General features: G+C 41.4%; 2 protein-coding genes across 2 annotated transcripts in view; one reads left to right on the top strand and one right to left on the bottom strand.

The window, feature by feature from the left end:
* Positions 1 to 10,748, top strand: part of MYEF2 (myelin expression factor 2) — a 21,332-nt gene extending 10,584 nt beyond the window's left edge. The window contains exons 8-17 of the mRNA XM_083587132.1: positions 999 to 1,048; positions 1,127 to 1,190; positions 1,327 to 1,431; positions 1,806 to 1,856; positions 1,934 to 2,005; positions 2,092 to 2,187; positions 4,118 to 4,216; positions 7,124 to 7,338; positions 7,422 to 7,473; positions 9,916 to 10,748. Of these exons, the coding sequence (XP_083443258.1) occupies positions 999 to 1,048; positions 1,127 to 1,190; positions 1,327 to 1,431; positions 1,806 to 1,856; positions 1,934 to 2,005; positions 2,092 to 2,187; positions 4,118 to 4,216; positions 7,124 to 7,338; positions 7,422 to 7,473; positions 9,916 to 10,079 (968 nt within the window). The 3' untranslated portion in view covers positions 10,080 to 10,748. The remainder of the gene's footprint in view (positions 1 to 998; positions 1,049 to 1,126; positions 1,191 to 1,326; positions 1,432 to 1,805; positions 1,857 to 1,933; positions 2,006 to 2,091; positions 2,188 to 4,117; positions 4,217 to 7,123; positions 7,339 to 7,421; positions 7,474 to 9,915) is intronic.
* SLC24A5 (solute carrier family 24 member 5) lies at positions 10,743 to 21,318 on the bottom strand. The gene is made up of 9 exons (XM_083586725.1): positions 21,120 to 21,318; positions 18,414 to 18,593; positions 17,305 to 17,388; positions 17,113 to 17,216; positions 16,187 to 16,287; positions 14,393 to 14,673; positions 13,379 to 13,585; positions 11,524 to 11,625; positions 10,743 to 11,137 (listed from the first exon to the last, which is right to left on the bottom strand). The coding sequence occupies exons 1-9, from the start codon at positions 21,256 to 21,258 to the stop codon at positions 10,815 to 10,817; spliced, it is 1,521 nt and encodes a 506-aa protein (XP_083442851.1). The 5' UTR covers positions 21,259 to 21,318; the 3' UTR covers positions 10,743 to 10,814.

Genomic DNA, 21,318 nt, shown 5'->3' with positions numbered 1-21,318 from the left:
AGCCCAAATTCATCTTCCTCTATTGGAACAAAGTTGCTCGTGGCATTAGAGATTCTGAGAATGATGCTTTTCACCAATAAAATACAAAATAGACCCTATTTTATGGTGGCAGCTGATACACCCAAGAACTTAAAACCTAACTGAAGAATTTGGCAAGCACAGTTAGACTATATGGAAAATCAGTGCGACTGACTTGTTCAGTCCACAGAGCATTGTTTACATGCAGAATTATTTCACACTTGTTGTTTTATTGAAAAATACTGGTCTGGCAATAGAGAACTACTTAAACCATTGTTAATTGTGACTTACAAGCAATGATGTGCTTTAAGGACAATATTTTCCCATTTTGCCATTACTTTTAGGTAACTAATTCCTTAGTAAGTGTTTGTCATTTGAATGCAACAGTGCTCATATTATTGGGGGAAAGATAGGAGGGCCATTAATGAAATTCACAAGTGCCCCCCACCTCTTGATTCTCTATGGTTTTAGCTATATAATCTCCCCTCCCCCCCAAAAAACCTGATAGTCTTGTAAAAAAAAAAAAGGAGCTAAGGATTCTGCTCGCATCTCACTGTCCCCACTGTATTTGGATAGTGGGGTGCAAGTGGAATACTTTAGTACAATAGGAGATAAGACAGCTATTCAGAAAAGTACATGAATAGTATATAGTAGGATTGTAACATTCAGTTGATTTTACAGATTTAAAAAGTGGTCCGGTCTAACTCATATAGCAGATTTTAAAGAAATTATCTATCAAAGCTGCAGTCAGTAGTCATAATCTTGGAGGCATTCCAAATCAGAATTCTTCTAAAATGGTGCTTGCTGTAATGAATTCGGACCACTATTTTACATGCATGCATATAAATGCAAATTTCATTGACAAGACCCCTAAGATGAAGCTATTGGGTGACAGTCTAGAGTGCGAGTGTGTTTGTAAGATCACCTGTGTATCTTAACATATTATTGGCAGATGTAAGCTTCCTTGACTTTATGTTCAGCTATGTTCAATGGACAATTTCTGTTTGATAGACCCATGCATGTAAAAATGGTGAGTTGTTCATTTGTTTTGCCCATGGTAGCTGAGACAAACCGCTACAATGTTCTAAAAGTCTTTGTCTGTTGTTAGGATGACAAATCAATTCCTCACGATGATTTCCGTGTAGCAGACAGCAAAACACCACAGCTACCTCGTGAGTATTCACTCTTTTTTAAATGCTGCCTGTTAATATAGGCATAGGTACCATTTTGAAGCCTAGTAGAATTGCCCCTGCCTTCCAACTGTTTCGAAATACTGAGAACCTTATGGAGTGATCTTTGCTTTCAAAGGTGGTCTTGGAGGAATTGGAATGGGCCTTGGACCTGGTGGGCAGCCCATAAGTGCAACCCAACTGAGTATGGGTGGTGGTGGAATGGGAAGTGTGGCTCCTGGAGGTCAGTATTCTTTCCTCTTCTCAATGTTTTCTTGCCTTGGAGTGAGGGAGACATTTCCTGGAGTACCATAGAAGTCTTTAAATGTATTGTGACTCATTCTTAAATTTTAATCGTTTTTTCATTATATGCACCTTTAAAAGTGCCTGTTCAGCACCAAGCTTTTCTCGTTTGGTTCTTCCAATTTTTTTTTTTTTAAGTTCTTACATCTTATCCTATTTTTAACTGCTGCTATGATTCCTCACTAGGTTATGATATATTTTGTTGCTATATTGCATTGGTTTTATTGCGAACCTCGCTGGGAGCTGTTCAGCTGAAGGGTAGAGTGGCATAAAGATATACTTAATAGCTCACCTGTAAAATCTGTTTATTTGAAGGAATGGGAGTGGATGGTCCAGGCTTTGGAGGAATGAACAGAATGGGCGGAGGTAGGCACATTCCCCAGTTACTTTGTTGCTATACAAAATTTATGAATTTAGTAAAATGCTCTTTGCTTACGGTTCAGGTGTTGGTGGATTTGGTGGCATGAAAGGGATGGCAAACATGGGAGGATTTGGCGGAGTCAACCGAATGGGAGGTAGGTGACTATTTGCTCTTAAAATGTACAGCTGTTCCAGTGTATCTAGAAGTATTGTAAAACTAAAAAATAAAATCTATTTCTAGGAATGGGCAGTGTGGATGATTTCCGAGGAAATATTGGCAGTGGAATGACTGGTGGCATAGGAACAGGCATGGGGGGCATGGCAACAGGTATGGGAGGTAAATTAACCAGCTTTTTAAAATTACTCTGTGTTTGCAGTTGTAGCCCAATCATTTTAAAGATGCAATCTTTGATTTAAGAGCTGAAGGTCAACGATGTGGAAACAGACATTTAGTTTTAAAAAGGCTTCCGTAAAACATAAACTTCAACTATCAGCTGGGAAGCACAGTGTGCTTTCCCACCCCCATTTGAAAACTAGAGTGTGGGAATATTCTCCTGGATGTGTTTATCAAATTTATTTTCATGGGAGTTAATGTATTGCAAGCAAACCGGCAAGCAAACTTTCAGCAGGGACGCCTAATTGTTGAGTTTAACCAAAGGCTTCATTTTGCTTGCTTGCTTGCAGCATACGACCTTTCTAAAAGGTGATTTAAATCCTCTGAGCTTAATACAAATTAAACAAAAATTAAGAATTTGTTAACTTGATAAAATACCATGTTTCATGTTCTTGACCAGAGCTTCTATCAAAAGCTCTAGTTAACTGTTGCATAAAAGCCGAAGGTTTTAATTGCTGGGGAGCGTGCAAGCCCAGGTGTATTTATGGTGGTAATGCCCTTTGAGATCCTCATTCTGGAACAAAGTCATTAAGAAAATGATCATAATTAGTGGACACAATATTGTCAACCCCCAAAGTTTTGTCACCTATTTTTGATGACATTAAGTATTTACATTAATCTAAGGAACGGGTAACACTTGGGCTGGCCGCAGCCCAAAGGACCCTTTCTTAACAGTGGCATACAGTTGACCTAAACGCCAGCCTAAAATATAAAGGTTTATAGTGAAAAACTTAATTTAATCTACAAAGTTCATTCATCCAAGGGACAATCAAATCAAACTCACTTTTCTCAGTGTTGTGTAACTTGCTTTTTTCCACAAATGAAGACTATTAAAAGAGTCCTCCGTCCCATATTAGACTATGCACACAGATTTGGAATTATGAGTAATAAACAATGAATTTGACAAGAACTTATAATTGGAAATGGACTGAAGTATTCTTATCCAATAATCTCTCATAATGTTGATGTAAATATTCTCTCTCTATTTTCTGTTACTCTTATTAGCTTTATGCCAGTACCCCCAGTTTTTCCGTAAGGGACCCTGGTGGCCGTGTACAAATAGATTTATTTTGTTTTGTATTTGTTTGTTTTTGTTGAGTACTGTATTAAAAAAAATCCCTGAAGGGCTTATCTGCTACATTTGTGTGCCTGTGCACAAAGACAATCAAAGTAGATGTGATGTTAAAAACAGGACTTTACATTTCACATGCAGTTTTTTAAAATTGGAGGAGGCTGCTTCTTAACGGGATTCAAGCAGGCAAGGAGGGGTAATTTAGCTTCTCCACAGCTTTGATATTGAGGAAGATCTCTCTTTTGAAGCTGAAATTTGGAGGTGGTGGGAAGTCTCTCATTGTTGCCAGTGCTTGATGCCATGCTCTTGCCTTCAAAACTACCTCAGCTCCTGGGATCCTTGAGGAGAACATTTGAGGCTGTATTATATTGGCATCCTCCACTGATCCTGTGAGAGGGATCTGCTACAAAAAAATTATAGCGACTCTTCTAGAGTTCTGAATCCCACATTTGTAGCAATAGGGGAATGGAAATGAGTCTTGCTTCGACTGTATACCCAACATGTACAGTCAAGCTATAATGCATGTTGACTGGGAAAGACTGCCTGAGCTATGAAGAACCTCTTCCATTCAGTGTTAACAATACTAAGTTAGATGGATCAATGGTCCATGAAACACAGCTTCCCATGTTCCTATATTTTTAAATGAATTTGTTTGAAATCAGTATCTTGAATAAGCATCTTTCCACTTATCCATTTATGGTACCATTCAAAGCGAATCCTTTGTACCCAAAGGTCTGTCTGTAAGCAAACATACGGTATCTGGAATCTAAAAGAAAACACTGTCTACTCTGTTTCCTGCAGAAATGTTCCGTGGAGGAATGGGAGGAAATATTGATAGAGACTTTGGTCGAACTGATATGGCAATGAACCGTGGCTTTGGAGACTCGTTTGGAAGGATGGGTATGGCCCTTGGCAAACTTGCATTTTTTCATGGAATTGGGTATCAAGCATGTAGCAAGCAAATCATTTTCACAAGTGAACACTATGTTGCTTCATACTCATAATCTCCCTTTTCCCTTCTTCTGCCTGAGATAGAGGTCCATGAAAGGTACTGTTGTCTTCTTTCTGGAGATTGACAGGGTGAAGTGCTTTTCACATACTACTTTTTGAGATTGAATAGAAGTAGCTTAAAGCAGGAATCCAAATTAATAGCTTGCAGCTGTTAGTTCTCAAATAATCATTCAATGTTAAGAGATACTTGTAGACTTCTTGCTGCATTGTAGCTCTACTGGCCTTACAAATTTACATTCTCTGAAAAAATTCAGTGAGAACATTGTAGTGAATATATTTTTCTCATAGTCTAGTATCTACCCTTGTTCAGCTTTTATATGTCCACTGAGCATTACTGCCATCAATAAATTATTTTGTTATGAAAAGGTAGTTTGGTAGAATGATAAATTATTTTGTCATGAAAAGGTAGTTTGGTAGAATGATAAATTCTTTTGTTATGAAATGGTAGTTTGGTAGAATTCCCTAGCTTTTAAGTAAAACAGAGATCTATAATGTGACTTTTTTCTGTCCTTGTTTAGGTGGTGCAATGGTTGGTGGTTTTGCAGGAGGAATGGGAGCCTCTAATATGGGCCCAGTAGGATCTGGAATGAGTAGGTTGATCTGCTTCAACCAAATATAAATTCTAACGTATAATAGAAAGGGTCTTTTGTTAGTGCTATGCCTAGTTGGATCCAGAAGAATCTTATTGTCGGTAGTAAGAAAATTGCTCCATTGATTTTAAACTTCCAGTTTTATGTGACTGCAGTTATAACTGAAGTTCATTAAGATGTCTAGTGTTTTCTTAAGATTGAGTTTCTCGAGTGGGCCATTTGTATAAACACTAGCAACCTTGTACCTAGTGTTGCCCAGGAATTCTAAGAAATCAAAAAATCAGTGCAGTTTTGAAATGTTCATTCTTCTGTTCTGATTCAAAATGGTGTCCAGTTGTATACAAACGCAGACAAAAACTTGCTCCTTGATCTCAGGACCATGCAGAATTTGGTTATGACATCTTAAGAGGTGTCCAAATGCATAGCAGACAAGCAAATTTCCAAAGAACCACAGATAATAGCAAGTATTGGAATCTGATATTAAGTAAAACCTGTAGCAACAGCTACCAGTTGCAGATTTCAGATAGCTGTTTTGACTTACAAGGTGGTTTAACATCTGTCTGTAAAAGGGAGATTCATAGAGTTGTCATGCATGGCTACAAAATAACTGAAAGGTGCATGTTAAGAATACTAACACCTCTGCATTCTAAGTGTGAACGTATATCCAGTATATGTGATGGAATATAAGTCTAGCTCTTGTCTGGTCACATTTAATAAGGGAATAATACACTGACAATTCCATGCTTGTGAGAGCCATTATGCTTATTTTGTGAAAAATCACATTTTGGATTAATAAATTTCTGTAACAGGAGCATAGGAAACTGTTCTTAAACCAAGTCACATGTTAGGGATTGAACCTGGGACTTTTTGCATGAAAATACATAAGCTGCCATTGAGCTATGTTCCTTCTCTGTGGTCAGTGTCTACACACACAATAATTTTTAATATTCTCCAAAACTTGGCGTTTTAAAATTCACCTGGATCCTGCTTGCTTATGTAAAAAGCATCTGATCCTAACGGGACTGGTAATCGCAAAGTGCCTGTTTAAACAATAAGTGGCAGCCATGACCTGATAAGCCCACAGTCCCTTTCGCAAACTAGCATGCACTGATCTACTTTAGGCATATCAGTGCAAACCACCCTTCAGGGTAGCTGTGGCATCCTAAAAGCTGGGAAGGGTAGAATTCAACTTTGTGACAGTGGCATCCATGATAAAATATCAAACATTGAAAACTTCCCTAAACAGGGCTGCCTTCAGATGTCTTCTAAAAGTCAGATAGTTTATTTCCTTGACATCTGATGGGAGGGTGTTTCACAGGGCATGTGCCACTACTGAGAAGGCCCTCTGCCTGGTTCCCTGCAACCTCACTTCTCGCAGTGTGGGAACTGCCAGAAGGCCGTCGGAGCTGGACCTCAGTGTCTGGGCAGAAAGATGGGGGTAGAGACGCTCCTTCAGGTATACTGGGCCGAGGCCATTTAGGGCTTTAAACTTTGAATTGTGCTCAGAAATGTACTGGGAGCCAATGTCGGTCTTTCAGGACCGGTGTTATATGGCCTCAACGGCCACTCTCAATCACCAATCTAGCTGCTGCATTCTGGATTAATTATAGTTTCTGGGTCACCTTCAAAGGTAGCTCCACGTAGAGCGCATTGCAGTGAATGCCCATGGGCTGATACTGCCATAAATCAGTAATGGCTAACTGAAACATGTAGCTGCCACATCATCATTCCTTTAAACAGACAAACATTAGTAGGAATTGCATCTACTTTCATAACCCAAATACTGTATGCACCATTTAAAATCTGCAATTATTAAATTCAGTTAGGAAAATGTAGGTCAATGGCACAAAAACAAAAATAAATGTTTGGTCTACTTATAGTTGGCTGGCTATTACCAGCATAATAAATCATTGTCCATTTGCTTCCTCAGATGAAGATCAAATGAATTTGGTTAAAACAGCCCTCGGCCCTTTAAGTGCTATTTCCTCTGAATATTTTCATGGGATTCCATTGCATGTCAAAGTTAAGTTTAGTGGTTGCACCAGAAACCTAGTTGGCTTTCTTTATAGAAACTCATCTGCATTTTCCCTTGCATCAAACCAGCTTATTTATATATGAATTTGAAACTTATCAAGCTTTTATTTACCGTTGTGCTATAAATATTACTATTGGATTCCTAAATCTCTCTCTCTCTCTGTGTTTGCAGGTAGTGGAATAAGTGGTATGAACAGTATGACCGGAGGAATGGGCATGGGCATGGGAATGGATCGGATGAACTCCACTTTTGATCGAATGGGGCCAACCATGGGAACTGGCCTGGAGAGAAATATCGATATGGATCGAGGATTTGTGCCTGGCCCAATGGGCAGTGGTGTGAGAGACAGAGTAGGCTCCAAGGGCAACCAGATATTTGTCAGAAATGTAAGCACATAAATTGAACCAATTAGCAGCGTTATTCTCTGGCTTTTTCTCCTTGCGTTACTATATGCTTATCTTCATTTCAGCTTCCTTTTGACTTGACCTGGCAGAAGCTTAAGGAAAAGTTCAGCCAGTGCGGTAAGTATTAGGCACAAATGTTGTTGCCTCTAAGGCAAAGATGATTAGCCACAACGAAGATGGTAGGGTGAGGCTACCACCTGTGCCAGAGTTGTTGGATATCACCTGCTGCTCAGCATGAATGGAGTACCTTAATGGGTACCTTAAAACAGTGTATGTTTCAGGGAAAATGTTGCCCTTTCATGGAAGCTTGAGCTTCATTACCAACCTTCATTGAGGAACCCCAAGGGTCCCCAGAATGTGGCAACTTGCATGCATTTCCAAAAGCTTGCTGTGGGCCGTCTAATTGAAACTCTAAGCCATGACTTGTGTTTCAGATGCAGAGGCAGCGTTCGAAACTCCCATTGTTCTAGGTGTGTTTTGCGACAGGGAATTTCATTAATGCAAGCAGTTTCTGAGCTCTGGGAGCAATACTGCGCCTAGGATTTCAGATTAAAACTGCCACTGTTGAAACGAAAGGAGGACCTTTTGCTGCCTCCCCACATTGAGCAATTCTCTGAGGAGTGGAGAAGGGACACTCACAAGAATATTAGGGGGGTGGGCAGGGGAAGTATGGTTTTTTTTTTTGCAGTATTCAGATGAGGAAAAATGAACATAAGATTTTAGCTGCAGTTCATTTTATTGTTATAAAGAAGTGCGCCTAGACATTCCGCTGCGGCACCCATAACTTAGATTTAAGGTGCCATTTAGTTTTCATATCTCTGTTTCTTGCACTGTGCAGAGACAAACAATTATTGGTTTGTTTCTTCTCTCTTCCTGGGAATCCCTAGATGTTGTCCCAACCAGTAGCCTCGATGCAATGCCCCAAACGATGGCTGGTTCAAATCTGATGAGAAATCAGTTTGCCTAAAGTAGTTCGCAAACCTCAAGCCTCAAGCTGTAGTAACAGATTCTACTTGGTTGATACTCACAATCTGGGATTTGTTTAGTTCCTTTATTTAAATCGCAACAAACCATGGTTTGGGTTTACATATGAATTTGCCTTAGTTTGAAACTGCCGGAATATATTAAGACTAAGGCTGCAAGAAGGTTGCGGTAATGTTAGTTCTCGGCATTGCTATATAGATCTGGGTGGTAAGGCTGTTTTTATTTATTTATTTGGTTTTTTGTGTTTGCAGCAAATAATGATTTTTAATTGAGGTCCAAGTCTTCTAAGTCTCATTGAATTCTGAAGGGAATGTAATCTCCATCTTTATTACCTTTCTGTGAAAACTCATCCTTGCTTTGCTCATGAAATGGACAACCTGTACAAAGAGAAAGGAGCTTTTGTGGCTCCTGGTAGAACTCTCCAGCTATAATTACCTTCTTTGACCGCACACTTCTGCAATGTTACATATTTGTCATAATCCACAAATCGTGCTTTTGAATTTTCAAAAATGTATAGTTTTAAAAATGTGCACTTAATCTTATTCTCAGCATTTCATGTTAGCTTAATGTACCAGCATAAGTATTTTTCTTGCCTTCCTTTTGAAACACGGGTGGAGAACCTGCAGATATGAAGTTCTCTGTCAACCATCTCAGTCATTTATGGTGGCTGGAGCTGATGAGAGCTGAAACCCCTTAGTATCTGGAGGGCCAGAGTGTTCCCTTCCATGCCTTAAAACATCAAAAAGCAAGATTCCCCCCTTCTGCTCTCTGTTGTATTTGTGGCTTAAGAAATTGAGGCTTTTCTATACTTTTTTTTAATAAAATGGAACCACAGACTAGTTCAGTCCCATAATAAGTAGTGACTGCTAAACCACCTGAAAATGCTGCAAGGAGTGTTGAAATTACTAAATTTTATTTAAGGGATTCATCATCATCATCACCATAATAATAATAATTTTATTATTTATACCCCACCCATCTGGCTGGGTTTCCTTAGCCACTATAAACTATATAAACAGAGTCTGAATGTAGAATTGCACAGTTTATGGTCAATTTAAAAACTTGTCCAGTGTTTTAGATCAGCTGCCTGTTGCCTCCAATTGCCTGGGTTCATCTAGATGTTTAAAATGTTAAAATACTGAAAATCAACAATCTCTCAACCTTTCGTTACCGACAAAGTTCTTAGAAATGTGCCCTCTTCCTTACCAATTCAGTTTTCATTGAGGGGGCGGGTGGAAGAGAAGTATGGAATACAGGAAATTTGGGAGAACAGATGTTGCCAAACCTGTTGGAAGAAAATATAACTAATGTAGAGGAGGAAGGATAGGTTGGCAGATAATTGGAATGCATTGGCATTTGAGGGGGTGTCAAGTTTATAAGCTCAGTGTGGCAAAACGGAGGCTGCTAGATGGCTTCTCTTTTTTGCATGGGTAGCATTACGATAGGAGACCTGTGACATGAGGTGGCTTTTATTACAATGCAATTCAGAATTTTTTAAGTTGCCTGTGGCGACGGGTTTCTAACACCAGCAGTGCATCATAGACTAAATTGAACTTTTTAACTTTGTTTATCCAGGTCATGTAATGTTTGCAGAAATAAAAATGGAAAATGGGAAATCAAAAGGCTGTGGAACTGTCAGATTTGATTCACCAGAATCGGCGGAAAAGGCCTGTAGGATAATGAACGGCATAAAAATCAGTGGCAGAGAAATTGACGTACGTTTGGATCGTGTTGCATAATTTATAATTAAATGTTGGGGAACATTCCTTTTTGTCAGTTTAGCTTTTCTCTCCTTGTCTCCTCCTAGTGAGTCGTTTTTAGTAACATTGTATGCTTTACTTAAGTTGGAAAAACAAAACTTTTAAAACCCACCAGCCTTTAACAGTATAGTGTTTAATATACTGTGAGTTCATTAACTGACTCTTACTACATTTTGGTTTTTGAAAGAGAACTTTCCTGACTTGTTCAGTGGTATGAACACCCACACCTTCTCTTGAAGTCTGGGAGCTGTGGCTGTTTTAATACCTCTCCAAAATCATGCTAAGTGTCTCTAGTCATTCAGTTTAAATGAATGGTTCTACTGTTTTTAATAAAACAAGCCATTTCCTCTGTTTAACAAAGACTGTATAGTGGAACTTGTTTTGTGTCATATTTCCCTATGTTACAATTGTAATGTAAAGAATGTGTCTTCCCTTTTTTTACTCCCCCTTTTCCCTGTTTGTTTTACATGCATTTATAGTCACTGCTACTCCTTTCTCTGAAATGACATGCTCTCATTAATTCTTGATAGCCTTGAGCTTTTAAGTGGTTCTTATGTCATGATGTGGAATTTCTGTAAATAAGTTTTAGAGCTCAAAGGGAATGCTGGAGTTTTTTATTTGACTAAATGAAGAAAATAGTGCTTTCAATATTTTATGTATGTTTATTTCTTATCCTCGATTACATTGTAAAAAAAACCCCCAACCCTAGCCAAACTAGTCTCCACAGATACTGATAGGATTGTTTCCTATGGCTCCAAGTTCATACAGGATTGATAATATTACAAATGCCAAGTACATCACTAGACAGACTGCCCCCAATTTTTTGTCTAGCTTCCAGCCATTCAAGTGAACAGCCAGAAAAATAAAAGCAATGGAACAAACAAGAGAAATGGCAGTGTAAGTCAAACCACTGCTGTTCACTTCTGCAGGACCTGTTGTGTCTACAAAGGCTGTCCTTATAAACCATGGCAATCCCAAACACAACAAATCAAATACATTGGATCCTACAATGTTTGACATCGCCATATCGCCTCTTCCTGCAAGATAAAACACATTTATGTGTATCAGTCTTAAGGAAGCTCTTTGCTGCATTATACCGTATTTTAAGTTGGTCTAGTATACAGTACCATGATTGCAGAAATTGCTAGCTTTAATATGCCTGAGCTATTTCAGGTTGGCTGCTAAGAATTCGTTTTGCTGGAGCCATCCAAGCTCCCCGTAGTTCTCTTTTGACCCTAGACACCCTGGTACTACTTATAAAAGTAACAATTCATTCCCATTTTTTGTGCTAAAAGTTTGCTGGTTCTTCATGCCAGTATAGCGTTAGTGTATTCTGTTGGCATATTATAAACAAAGGGAACCGCTCCCCTTTTCACTTGCTGCAAATTGCATCATAATGTTATGGGTATGAAAAACCACTCACCTTTCCTAGCCACCAGTACACTTGCAACTGTATCTGGTATGCTTGTTCCCGCTGCTAGTAATGTAAGACCCATTACAGTATCTGGAATGTGCAAAGTTTCCCCTGTAGCAAGCAAATTCAAAAGGAAGGAACACTTTAGCTTTCTGTTAATGGACAAAGAATGAAAGCGGGGGGGGGGGGGTCCTTACTACTAGTGTTTCAGCTACCACGTTTCTAGATCAGTATGAACAGATTTAACATACTACAGTTTGGTGGTATACGCTGAAAGAAGCTATGCTATTCTGTCATTTAAAAGTCACCATTAAGAGATTTCTAGTTCTGAAAATATTGCTACTAATCAACACGCCTGCGTCAAGTTTCCCTTCAAATATGGAACAGCTTACTATTCTAATTGCAGGTCTCTTGGAGTTGTTACAGCTGGTATAATCCCTTCTTTTCCTTTGGCATCTTTATCACATGAGCTCTTGAAGTCATATGAACCACTAACCCTTCTTAATCATCTGCTCTTGAAAGAAACACATGAATTCCAGGCTGGGGGCGGGGGAGGAAATTAAGTCTGCTGATAATCTTGACTCAAAAACTTCCAAATGGCATTGCTGTGAAAGTTCAGCTGGGAAAGTAACTTCAAGCCTTTAGTTCCTGAAATGGATGAAAGGGCACTGTAATAGTTTGGAATCCAAATTTCTAAGCTGCTATTGTTTGCTCTAGTTTAACGTCATTGCCAATTACAACTTTGTAATTTTGCTGCACAGTTAGAGGATGAATCTAGGTGTACTGCCCAACACATGACTCCCATGTGTTTTTTCCCCACTATATCAATGGAACAGTGGCAGACAGAATATAGGAAAGGTTTAGTATAATGCTGCTGGTGGGTTTTTTTTTGCTCATTCCTGGGAAGACTCCATTTTGGTATATTAAAGCAGGTTAATCTGATCATATGGGGGGCTGGCTATAGTTTCAGTGGAAGACCCAGATGCTTTCCATCCAGCAGTTCTCAGATTCAATCCCTGGCATATCTTCAGTTTAAGGGACTGGGTAGCAGGTGATGTGGAAGCTCTTTAAGAGCTGCTGCCAGAGGAGACAGTACTGGGCTAGAAGGATGAATAGTGTCCTAAGGTTAACTGCCAGATATATTCCATTTTTTGTGCAGCTTAGCTACATTAGTTGGCTGTGCACTCTTGATTTTTTTTAGGGAGTTTGACTTATAATCTATGTTTTTAATAATAAAAAGAATGCTAGGCTTAGCTTTTGTTTTCTAAAACACTGCTGATTCAAGCTGGCTAAGCCTGTGGGTTAACTAGTAAATTCATACTTTTACATCGACCTAATGTAGGCATTAACTGTTAAAGAGGTCCAGTCTGAAATCCTGTGCATAGCAACTTTTATCTTTAAAAAGGTAAAGGTACCCCTGCCTGTACGGGCCAGTCTTGACAGACTCTAGGGTTGTGCGCTCATCTCACTCTATAGGCCGGAGCCAGCGCTGTCCGCAGACACTTCCGGGTCACGTGGCCAGCGTGACAAGCTGCATCTGTCGAGCCAGCGCAGCACACGGAACGCCGTTTACCTTCCCGCTTGTAAGCAGTCCCTATTTATCTACTTGCACCCGGGGGTGCTTTCGAACTGCTAGGTTGGCAGGCACTGGGACCGAACGACGGGAGAGCACCCCGCCACGGGGATTCGAACCGCCGACCATGCGATCGGCAAGTCCTAGGCGCTGAGGTTTTACCCACAGCGCCACCTGCGTCCCAACTTTTATCTTTAGCACCACCAAAATTGGGATTCTTGTTTTAAGACACTGCTGCCAAACTGACTTATTATGCAAGGGAGGGCTTGCACTGCTGGGTTCAATACATACCCACTATTGTTACCATCCATACAAGAACGTATGTAAATGCCGAAATCCACACTGCTGACATGAAGAATGTAAGCATGAACCAGTTCTTCCAAAACTGTCTTCTGCAGTCAGGTGTCGTCAAATAGAGCAGAGCAATAACTGGAAGGGACAGCACCCACAGAACTCTTTTCAGATCTGCTTCAGGCATGGTGAACACGCTTTGAGAATCTGTCAAGGTGACAAACCATTTAAGAAATGAGATCTTGCTCTTTATAAACTTGAGCTTTTGAGAGCTCCATAATTTTCCTGATATGAACTTCTGTCTTATTTAGCCATTTGGGTAGACCTACATTACATATTACTCGCTGTCCTCCAAAAAACTTTTATCCCGTAATCATTACATGGTAAAGTACCACGAATAACTACACAAATCCCCAGTCATTTTCTGACAATGTACAGAATCACAGAATTGTAGAGTTGGAAGGGACCTTAAGGGTCATCTAGTCCAACCCCTGCAATGCAGGAATCTCAACTAGGTTTATGCTGTACAGGTTTAGGCCTCTTTAAAGTTTAACTAAAACTAACAAGACTGAGTATAACAGGAAGCAAAATTTAGATAGCAGGCAACCAAGGATCACTGCTGTTAACTGCTCTGTGCCTGGCTTCGGCTGGGGAGGGTGGGAGATAGATAGATAGATAGATAGATAGATAGATAGATAGATAGATAGATAGATAGATTCCTCTCTCTATATATATATATATTATTGATTGCTGTGTCCGTGTGTTGCTAGAGGAATATGACCCTGTTCAAGATAGTCTTGTTTAAGCACCTGAGCCATTATATAATTTAAAGCATTTCAGCCACCAGACTTGTAAGTTACATTCACATGGCAAAGCCTTCCTTTTGGTATTTTCAGGAAAACTTGAGAGTGACCAGAGCGGCTAATGATTTATTTTCTCACTAGAATTTTTGAAGCCATTTGCACTAGTGCCAGCCCTTTCTAAAATAGCTGTTGGCAAAGATTGCAGGAATACCTTCAGAAATAGTATCAGGCCCATGTAAACTTGATGAAAGTTGAGCGTAATCCGACTCATCATGGAAAATTCCGCTGTCTGCTCTTGACTGCCGACGAAGAAGAGGCCCTGACTCTTCCTTCCAGCCCATCAGTGGTTGCTGTTCAGTCTCTTCTGCAGTCACTGTGAAGCAGGTACAGCAACGACTAAACTTCTTCATGATGTACTGATTGATTTTAATGTCAAAGCAGAGCACCAAAATGTAGACTCCGTATATTAAGAGGAGAGAAGCAGATTCATACCTAGAACGAGGTAAGTATTAATAAATAAATAAAATTGCAAGTTTCATAGTGTGTTTTTGTATTCGATACGCTTCATGTTTGGTTACAGAACAACCTCAATTAAAAATAATTCATGTTTGAGTATGCATGGTTATTCCAAGGTGATGAATTAACAGTTTCGGTGGTGTTTTCCCCCAAGAGGGGAAGATTTGCAAAGCAAGAGAGTACATAAGAATCTGCTCTTTGATGTGTCAGATGGATGGTCCATCTAGTTCAGCATAGTCTACTTTGGCTGGCAGCAGCTCTCCAGGGGACTTCAGACAGGGGACTTCCTCAGCTTTTCCCCAGAACTATTATTTCTCTTTAAGGGTCAATTTACCAGAAACTAAGAACTAGCTACATTTCACATTAAGAGGAGAAATATAATCAGGTTTCTGTATAGTGTAAGGTAAAGGTAAAGGGACCCCTGACCATTAGGTCCAGTCGTGGCCGACTTTGGGGTTGCGGCGCTCGTCTCGCTTTATTGGTTGAGGGAGCCGGCGTGCAGCTTCTGGGTCATGTGGCCAGTATGACTAAGTCGCTTCTGGCAAACCAGAGCAGCGCACGGAAACGTCATTTACCTTCCCGTCCGAACGGTACCTATTTATCTACCTGCACTTTGACGTGCTTTCTAACTGCTAGGTTGGCAGGAGCAGGGACCGAGCAACGGGAGCTCACCCCGTCGCGGGGATTCGAACTGCCGACCTTCTGATCAGCAAGTTCTAATCTCTGTGGCCACCCACGTCCCTCTGTATAGTGTATCTGAGGCTTATTCAAATTGTCACTGTAATAAGCAGCCTAAAGCTTCATGAATTAAACAGCTCTTACAGCTTGAGATGTATGCAACCATTGTCACATGAACAAGTTCCCTATCTCATGGAACGAGGCCTGTCTTTCTACCAATACTTTAACACTGGTTCTTATCATTTCCTGCTGGTAGGAAAATTGAAGTACTTGAGGCCATTTACAGTGTTATTTCTTGTGCTTGTTAAACTAAAGGCGGTACTGATTAAACACGGTTACCATGCCAAGAATGGAATCCCAAACCTTGTGCATACAGATAAAATATCCGTGTGTGAACTAGGACTGCCCACCCCACATGGCTTATGAGTACAAAACCTTAATAAAACATTTTAATATTACCGTACCAGAGCCATCTCTCTAAAAGGTGCATCCTTGACTCTTGCTCCAACTGATGGATCAACAGATCAACCCAAATAGCGCTGTTGCTAACACCCTCCGGAAGCAAAAGTACGCTGTCTAAATGGCTTGCAAGGCATTTAATAGCCAGTTATTGGCACCTGTGCCTGCTGTCCAACTAACTACAATTCCACATAGGCTAACTGCATGTAATTTGTTGAAGCAACAGAGAATCACATGTTTCAAAGGGAACTCAAAAAGGTCCCATGCGCCTGCTGATGCGGGGAATCCACTAAAAAAAGAGAACTGAAACTCTGGTTGTGTGGCTGATTGCTGCCCATTCGTGGGCACTTACCAGTAAACTTTGTTGTCTATTATCATTGCAAGAACTGCTGCTGCGCTAACTGTATAGGCCAAACAGTCTCTGAACAAGGGCCAGCAAGACAGCCTTGAAACCTGTAGAAAGAATTGAGACATACTTTTACGATGCTTGTGTTCTGCAAGCATAAGACGTACCTGGTTGCAACTGTTTCAGCCCAAGTGCATGAAGATGCAACTGAAGGCTCAGCCTTAACGTTCTATCCCACACATAGGTGCCAACTCCTACAGGCCGAGGTCCCTTTGCCACCCCACCCAAGTTGGCTGGTTGACGGGCAATACCACTCAAATGGTGTGTTTGTGTGCCACACCTTGTGGTCGATTTTGCAGGGCAGGGCTAACGTGCCCCCTCCAATATTTTATTGGCACCCTCGATGCTGCTTGCCTTCAAAATGCTGGCCTCTACTATGAGTTAAGTATCTCAGGAAAAATGTGGGGCATGAGATTCAGAAATATTCTAGTAATCAGTGCAGCAAACTGCATGTTTCAGGTTTCTGAGTGACCTGGATGAACCTTTTAACCTCTCGGGGGAGCATACCAAGACCTCTGCTTTGAGAGAGAAGTGGACCATTTTCAGATGTCTACCAGTTTTGGGAGTTGTAGCTCATCTGGAAATGCTCTAAAAATTCAGTACCTCATAAGTAAATCAGTGAGACCCAAACGTCTTTATTATCCCCATTTAGCACACAACTTTCTCATTTGGACCTCTACGTTAAACTTTCAGCATTCTGAAAGTTGCTGAAGAATAGTAAGTGGGGTTGCGTATCAAAGGTTTTTACTCCCTTCCAATTGATTACATGCTGCTTTGCAAGCCTGTTAAATTTAAGTAACCTCAGATTAAGCCAGCTTTGGCACTGGACCACGAGGAAACAGCTTCAGAGTGCCATAAAAGCTAGGACATACCATGCCAGATAACAGTCCGCAAGCTGCACAGATACCAAGGAGGTTGTAGATTGCAGAACCAAGAATAGTGCTGACTCCAATGTCCCCCTTTGTGACAAATACCCCTAGAAGCAAAGCATCATTTTGACAGAATTAATTTCTGCTTCCACAAGGGAGGGAATTGTGTGCTGTTTAAAGCTGGCTTCACTTTACCAAGAAAGGCTGTGACCAATTCAGGTGCCGAGCTACCCGCTGCCATGAAAGTTGCTCCTGCAACATCCTGAGAGAGGCCAAGGGCTACAGAGACAAGGGACAGAGAGGAGAGAAACAAGAAATATATCTATGAATGGGGGCTGTGTATAATTCAGAACATTACAGTAGCAGATTTATGTTGCAGAACATAGGCTATGCTGAAATATTGAAGGAATGCATTTTGAACAGGCACTGCAGACAGGCCTCTTAGTATAATGATTGGCCACAGTATTATTATTATTATTATTATTATTATTATTATTATTATTATTAACTCCACCCATCTGGCTGGGTTTCCCCAGCCACTCTGGGCAGCTCCCAGCAGATTAAAAACAGAATAAATCATCAAACATTAAAAACTTCCCTAAACAGGGCTGCCTTCAGATGTCTTCTAAATGTCAGATAGTTGTTTATTTCCTTGACATCTGATGGGAGGGCGTTCCACAGAGCAGGTGCCACTACCGAGAAGGCCCTACCTGTTGGACTAGATTTGCCTTTGGCCTGATCCAGCAGGCTTTTCCTACGTTCTTAATGGTAGCTCGTCTTCTGTGTGTGATCTGGGTTCGATTCCCACCTGGGGTGGGGAATTCATATTCTGTCGAGAAGGGACCTTAGCTCAGTGATAAAGCGCACACTTTTTCACTGCAGATGTCAGGGATTGAACCTGGGACCTTCTGCATGAAAAACATCAGCTGCTGCAAAGGATCTCCATCTATGAACCCAGAGAGGTGCTGCCAGTCAGAGCTGGTAATATTGCACTAGACAGACAAATAGCTTGACTTTCTAAGTACAGTAGCGTTCTATATTCCTAAATTCCTATACTAATAGGATATAGAGTGCTGAACCCTTCCCCGCTTCTTTTCTTTTTCCATAAGCCTTTTGTCCACCCAGGCTCTGACTCCTTTAAAAAAACGAAATGGTAGGAGGAAAAGCCTAGCAATTTTCCAGCTCACTTCTTACCTACAAAAGAGACGGTAACCTCCAGTTTGATTTAGTGCCTTTTATTTTTGTAGAAAATATATATGTCCTTTTTAAGATGACAACACCACAAGAAAAGGGGAAAAACTTACCGTCGCTGATGATCTCTAGAGAAGGGAGGAAGTAATAATCGCACACAATGGACACAGCCAGGAACATATAAAGAATGATTAAGAAATAGATAATGATGCCTCCATCTTCTCGCTCCTGCTGCGTAAAGAATCCTTCTGGGAATTCCGATGATGGGGAGACAATACACTGCGTTTTATTTTCTGAAAACAATGGTTATGTGGTTTTAATTTGACACACGGCACACTTTTGCTGTCTTGCTGCTGAAAACCAGTTGCTTAGAAAGCAAGGCAGTCGTTTCAGTTTCTTACAAAAGCTACTAAAAACCAAGAAATAGTGCAAGCTTGGTATCTGGTTTTAGACACATAAGCCAATGCTTTTTTTAAACAACAACAACAACAGGTAGCCTTCTGGGGATGCCCCTTCTGCTCAGATTCTGTACTGTGAGGTTTTGCTTGCACACTCATAGTCTTGCTCCTCCTGTGTTTTCCCCCAAGTGGTTCACCCTGAATGCCTATCATTCGATGAATGCAACCTCAAACGATAACTTGCATGTGTGAATAGCCCATGGCAGAGCTCATAGCACCAACCATATATTCACCTCCCCTTCCTTAAAGGGCTCGTTTCACACGTTCAGTAATCCAAATAGCTGTTCCCACCCAAAGCAGGCTGAAATGAAGAAAGCTAACTAGGTGTGGTCTGAAAGGACAGTGAGTTCAGCTCAGAACAGAAAACTGTTCCTCAGGCTCAGAACATGCTCAGAGGTTACACTCTTCTACAATTCTAACTGTGGCCTCATCTGCACCATTCCTTTAGAGCCATGGTGTATCACTTTAAATAGGCATGTGGCACTGTGGGTTAAACCACAGAGCCTAGGACTTGCTCGGAAGTTCGAATCCCTGCAACGGGGTGAGCTCCCGTTGCTCGGTCCCAGCTCCTGCCAACCTAGCAGTTCGAAAGCACGTCAAAGTGCAAGTAGATAAATAGGTACCGCTCCAGCGGGAAGGTAAACAGCATTTCCGTGCGCTGCTCTGGTTGGCCAGAAGTGGCTTAGTCATGCTGGCCACATGACCTGGAAGCTGTACGCCTGCTCCCTTGGCCAATAAAGCGAGATGAGCGCCGCAACCCCAGAGTCAGCCACGACTGGACCTAATGGTCAGGGGTCCCTTACCTCCCCAAAGAATCCTAGGAACTGTACTTAAAGGGTGCTGAGAGTTAGAAGACTCCTACCTCCCCATCACAGAGCTAAAATTCCCAGGAGATGTTTGATGAAGATACAATGGGGAGGAAAACCTGGAAACAACTGAGAATACAAGGCAGCGTTTTATTTTATTTTTTCTACTTCTGCCTGCATTTGAATTGGTCACATCACTTTTACTGCATTTTGTATGCATTTATATTTATATATCCAATCGAAATCTATACACGAGTAGTTTGACAATCACAGGGAACTGGGAATTGCAGTTCAGTGTGGGCAATACAGGTTTCCTAACAACTCTACAGTTCTCAGGAGACTTTGTGGCAAAGCTGTAACTTAATTTAAGTTGTACAATGCTCCTTTAACTGATACTGCAGCTGGGCTGTGTGTATCTTTTTGCAACTGGCTCTGGCTGGTAGCTGTTGAGCTGCTGTTTTTTTTTACTTCAGAGTAGATCCAACAAGCTTGGATGTGCAGCACACAGCTTCTTCAGAAGAATCAGTAATACGTAGAAGTCTGCATTTGGCAGCAAGCCGGCCTCATATTTGATGAACTGAACAGCTTTAAATATGGACAGAATCAACAGTGAGGATGAAAGAGGCTCTTTTTAAACGGGCTCTTTAAAAAGTGCTCGTTTAAGATGAGTCAAGCTTACAAGGGAAGGCTGAAGAATTCAGTACAGCTGGAAAGAGACGCTGCTCACCAAAAAATTAAAGCACATTGCTTCACCCCCCCCCCCGAAATCATGGGAACTAGTTTCTTTAAAAGAGTGCTGGGAATTGTAGCTGTTTGTGAGGGGCAAACTATACGTCCCAAAATTATTTAGGAAGAGCCATGCGCTTTAAAAGTCTTAAATGTTATTGCTGTTTCTCGGCTGCTTTTTGCATCCAGTACAGCGCGGATAAAGTTTCCTTTTGCAACCTCTCAGCCTCCCAAACCCCATCGCTTTTGCACCAGCAATTTCGTTTGGGAGCCTCCAAGCTAGGAACGCCACCCACTTCCTGCAAATCGCTGTTAGTCCTGGCAGATCGCCTCAATGCACTTTCTTTCCCTTAGCTGCAATAATAGCATAGATCATGATGCATGCAAAAATCCTGCATCGCAACTCCGAGCTCAGCTGAACCCTGCAGTCCCAAAGCGCCCTGATCCTTTGCTTTTCTGCCAATTTCAAAGGCTAGGTGTCGGGGGTAGCAGCAGGATCGCAGCTTGCTCAGAACTTTTTTCAAGTCCCAAGCTGAGCTCTAGAGGAGACCTGTTGCATAATAGCATAGATCATGATGCATGCAAAAATCCTACATCGAAACTCCAAGTTCAGCTGAACCCTACAGCCCCAAAGCGCCCTGAACCTTTAATTTTCTGCCGATTTCAAGGTGTTGGGGGGTAGCAACTTGCTCAGAACATTTTTTAAAGTCCTAAGCTGAGCTCTAGAGGAGACCTGTTGCTGCTCCCTAGGAAAACGTGCGTGGGAATCGGGACTTTAAAGGAGAGTCAAGAAAACAGCCAGCTTTGCAAACAGCACCTGATCCCATACCTGAATCCCCGGGGATCTGCTGAGCCGACGCAACAGGTAGCTTTCCCAGAGGAACCACCGTTGCGAAAAACAGCAGAAGCGCCGCCGCCACCACGCGGATCCCTCGGCTCCTCCTCCGCTGGCTCCCGCCTCTGTGCATCCTGCTCCGAGTCGCGCACTAGGCGCGGAGCGAGACAGGATTAGGGGATCCAGTGGGATC

Source organism: Podarcis filfolensis, assembly GCF_964270895.1.
Source record: "Podarcis filfolensis genome assembly, chromosome: 14".
In the NCBI taxonomy this organism is placed as follows: Eukaryota; Metazoa; Chordata; class Lepidosauria; order Squamata; family Lacertidae; genus Podarcis; species Podarcis filfolensis.
Note: the sequence above shows the minus strand (reverse complement) of the source record. Positions and strands in the feature narration are given on the sequence as shown.

Excerpts from the sequence above, each read along its gene's own strand:
- SLC24A5 (XM_083586725.1), bottom strand. The coding sequence starts at position 21,258 with ATGCACAGAGGCGGGAGCCAGCGGAGGAGGAGCCGAGGGATCCGCGTG. Across the intron at positions 17,217-17,304 it reads ATTGGTCACAGCCTTTCTTG|GGGTATTTGTCACAAAGGGG; the intron begins GTAAAGTGAAGC and ends CTTTGCTTCTAG. Across the intron at positions 14,674-16,186 it reads ATAGACAACAAAGTTTACTG|GTATGAATCTGCTTCTCTCC; the intron begins GTAAGTGCCCAC and ends ACCTCGTTCTAG.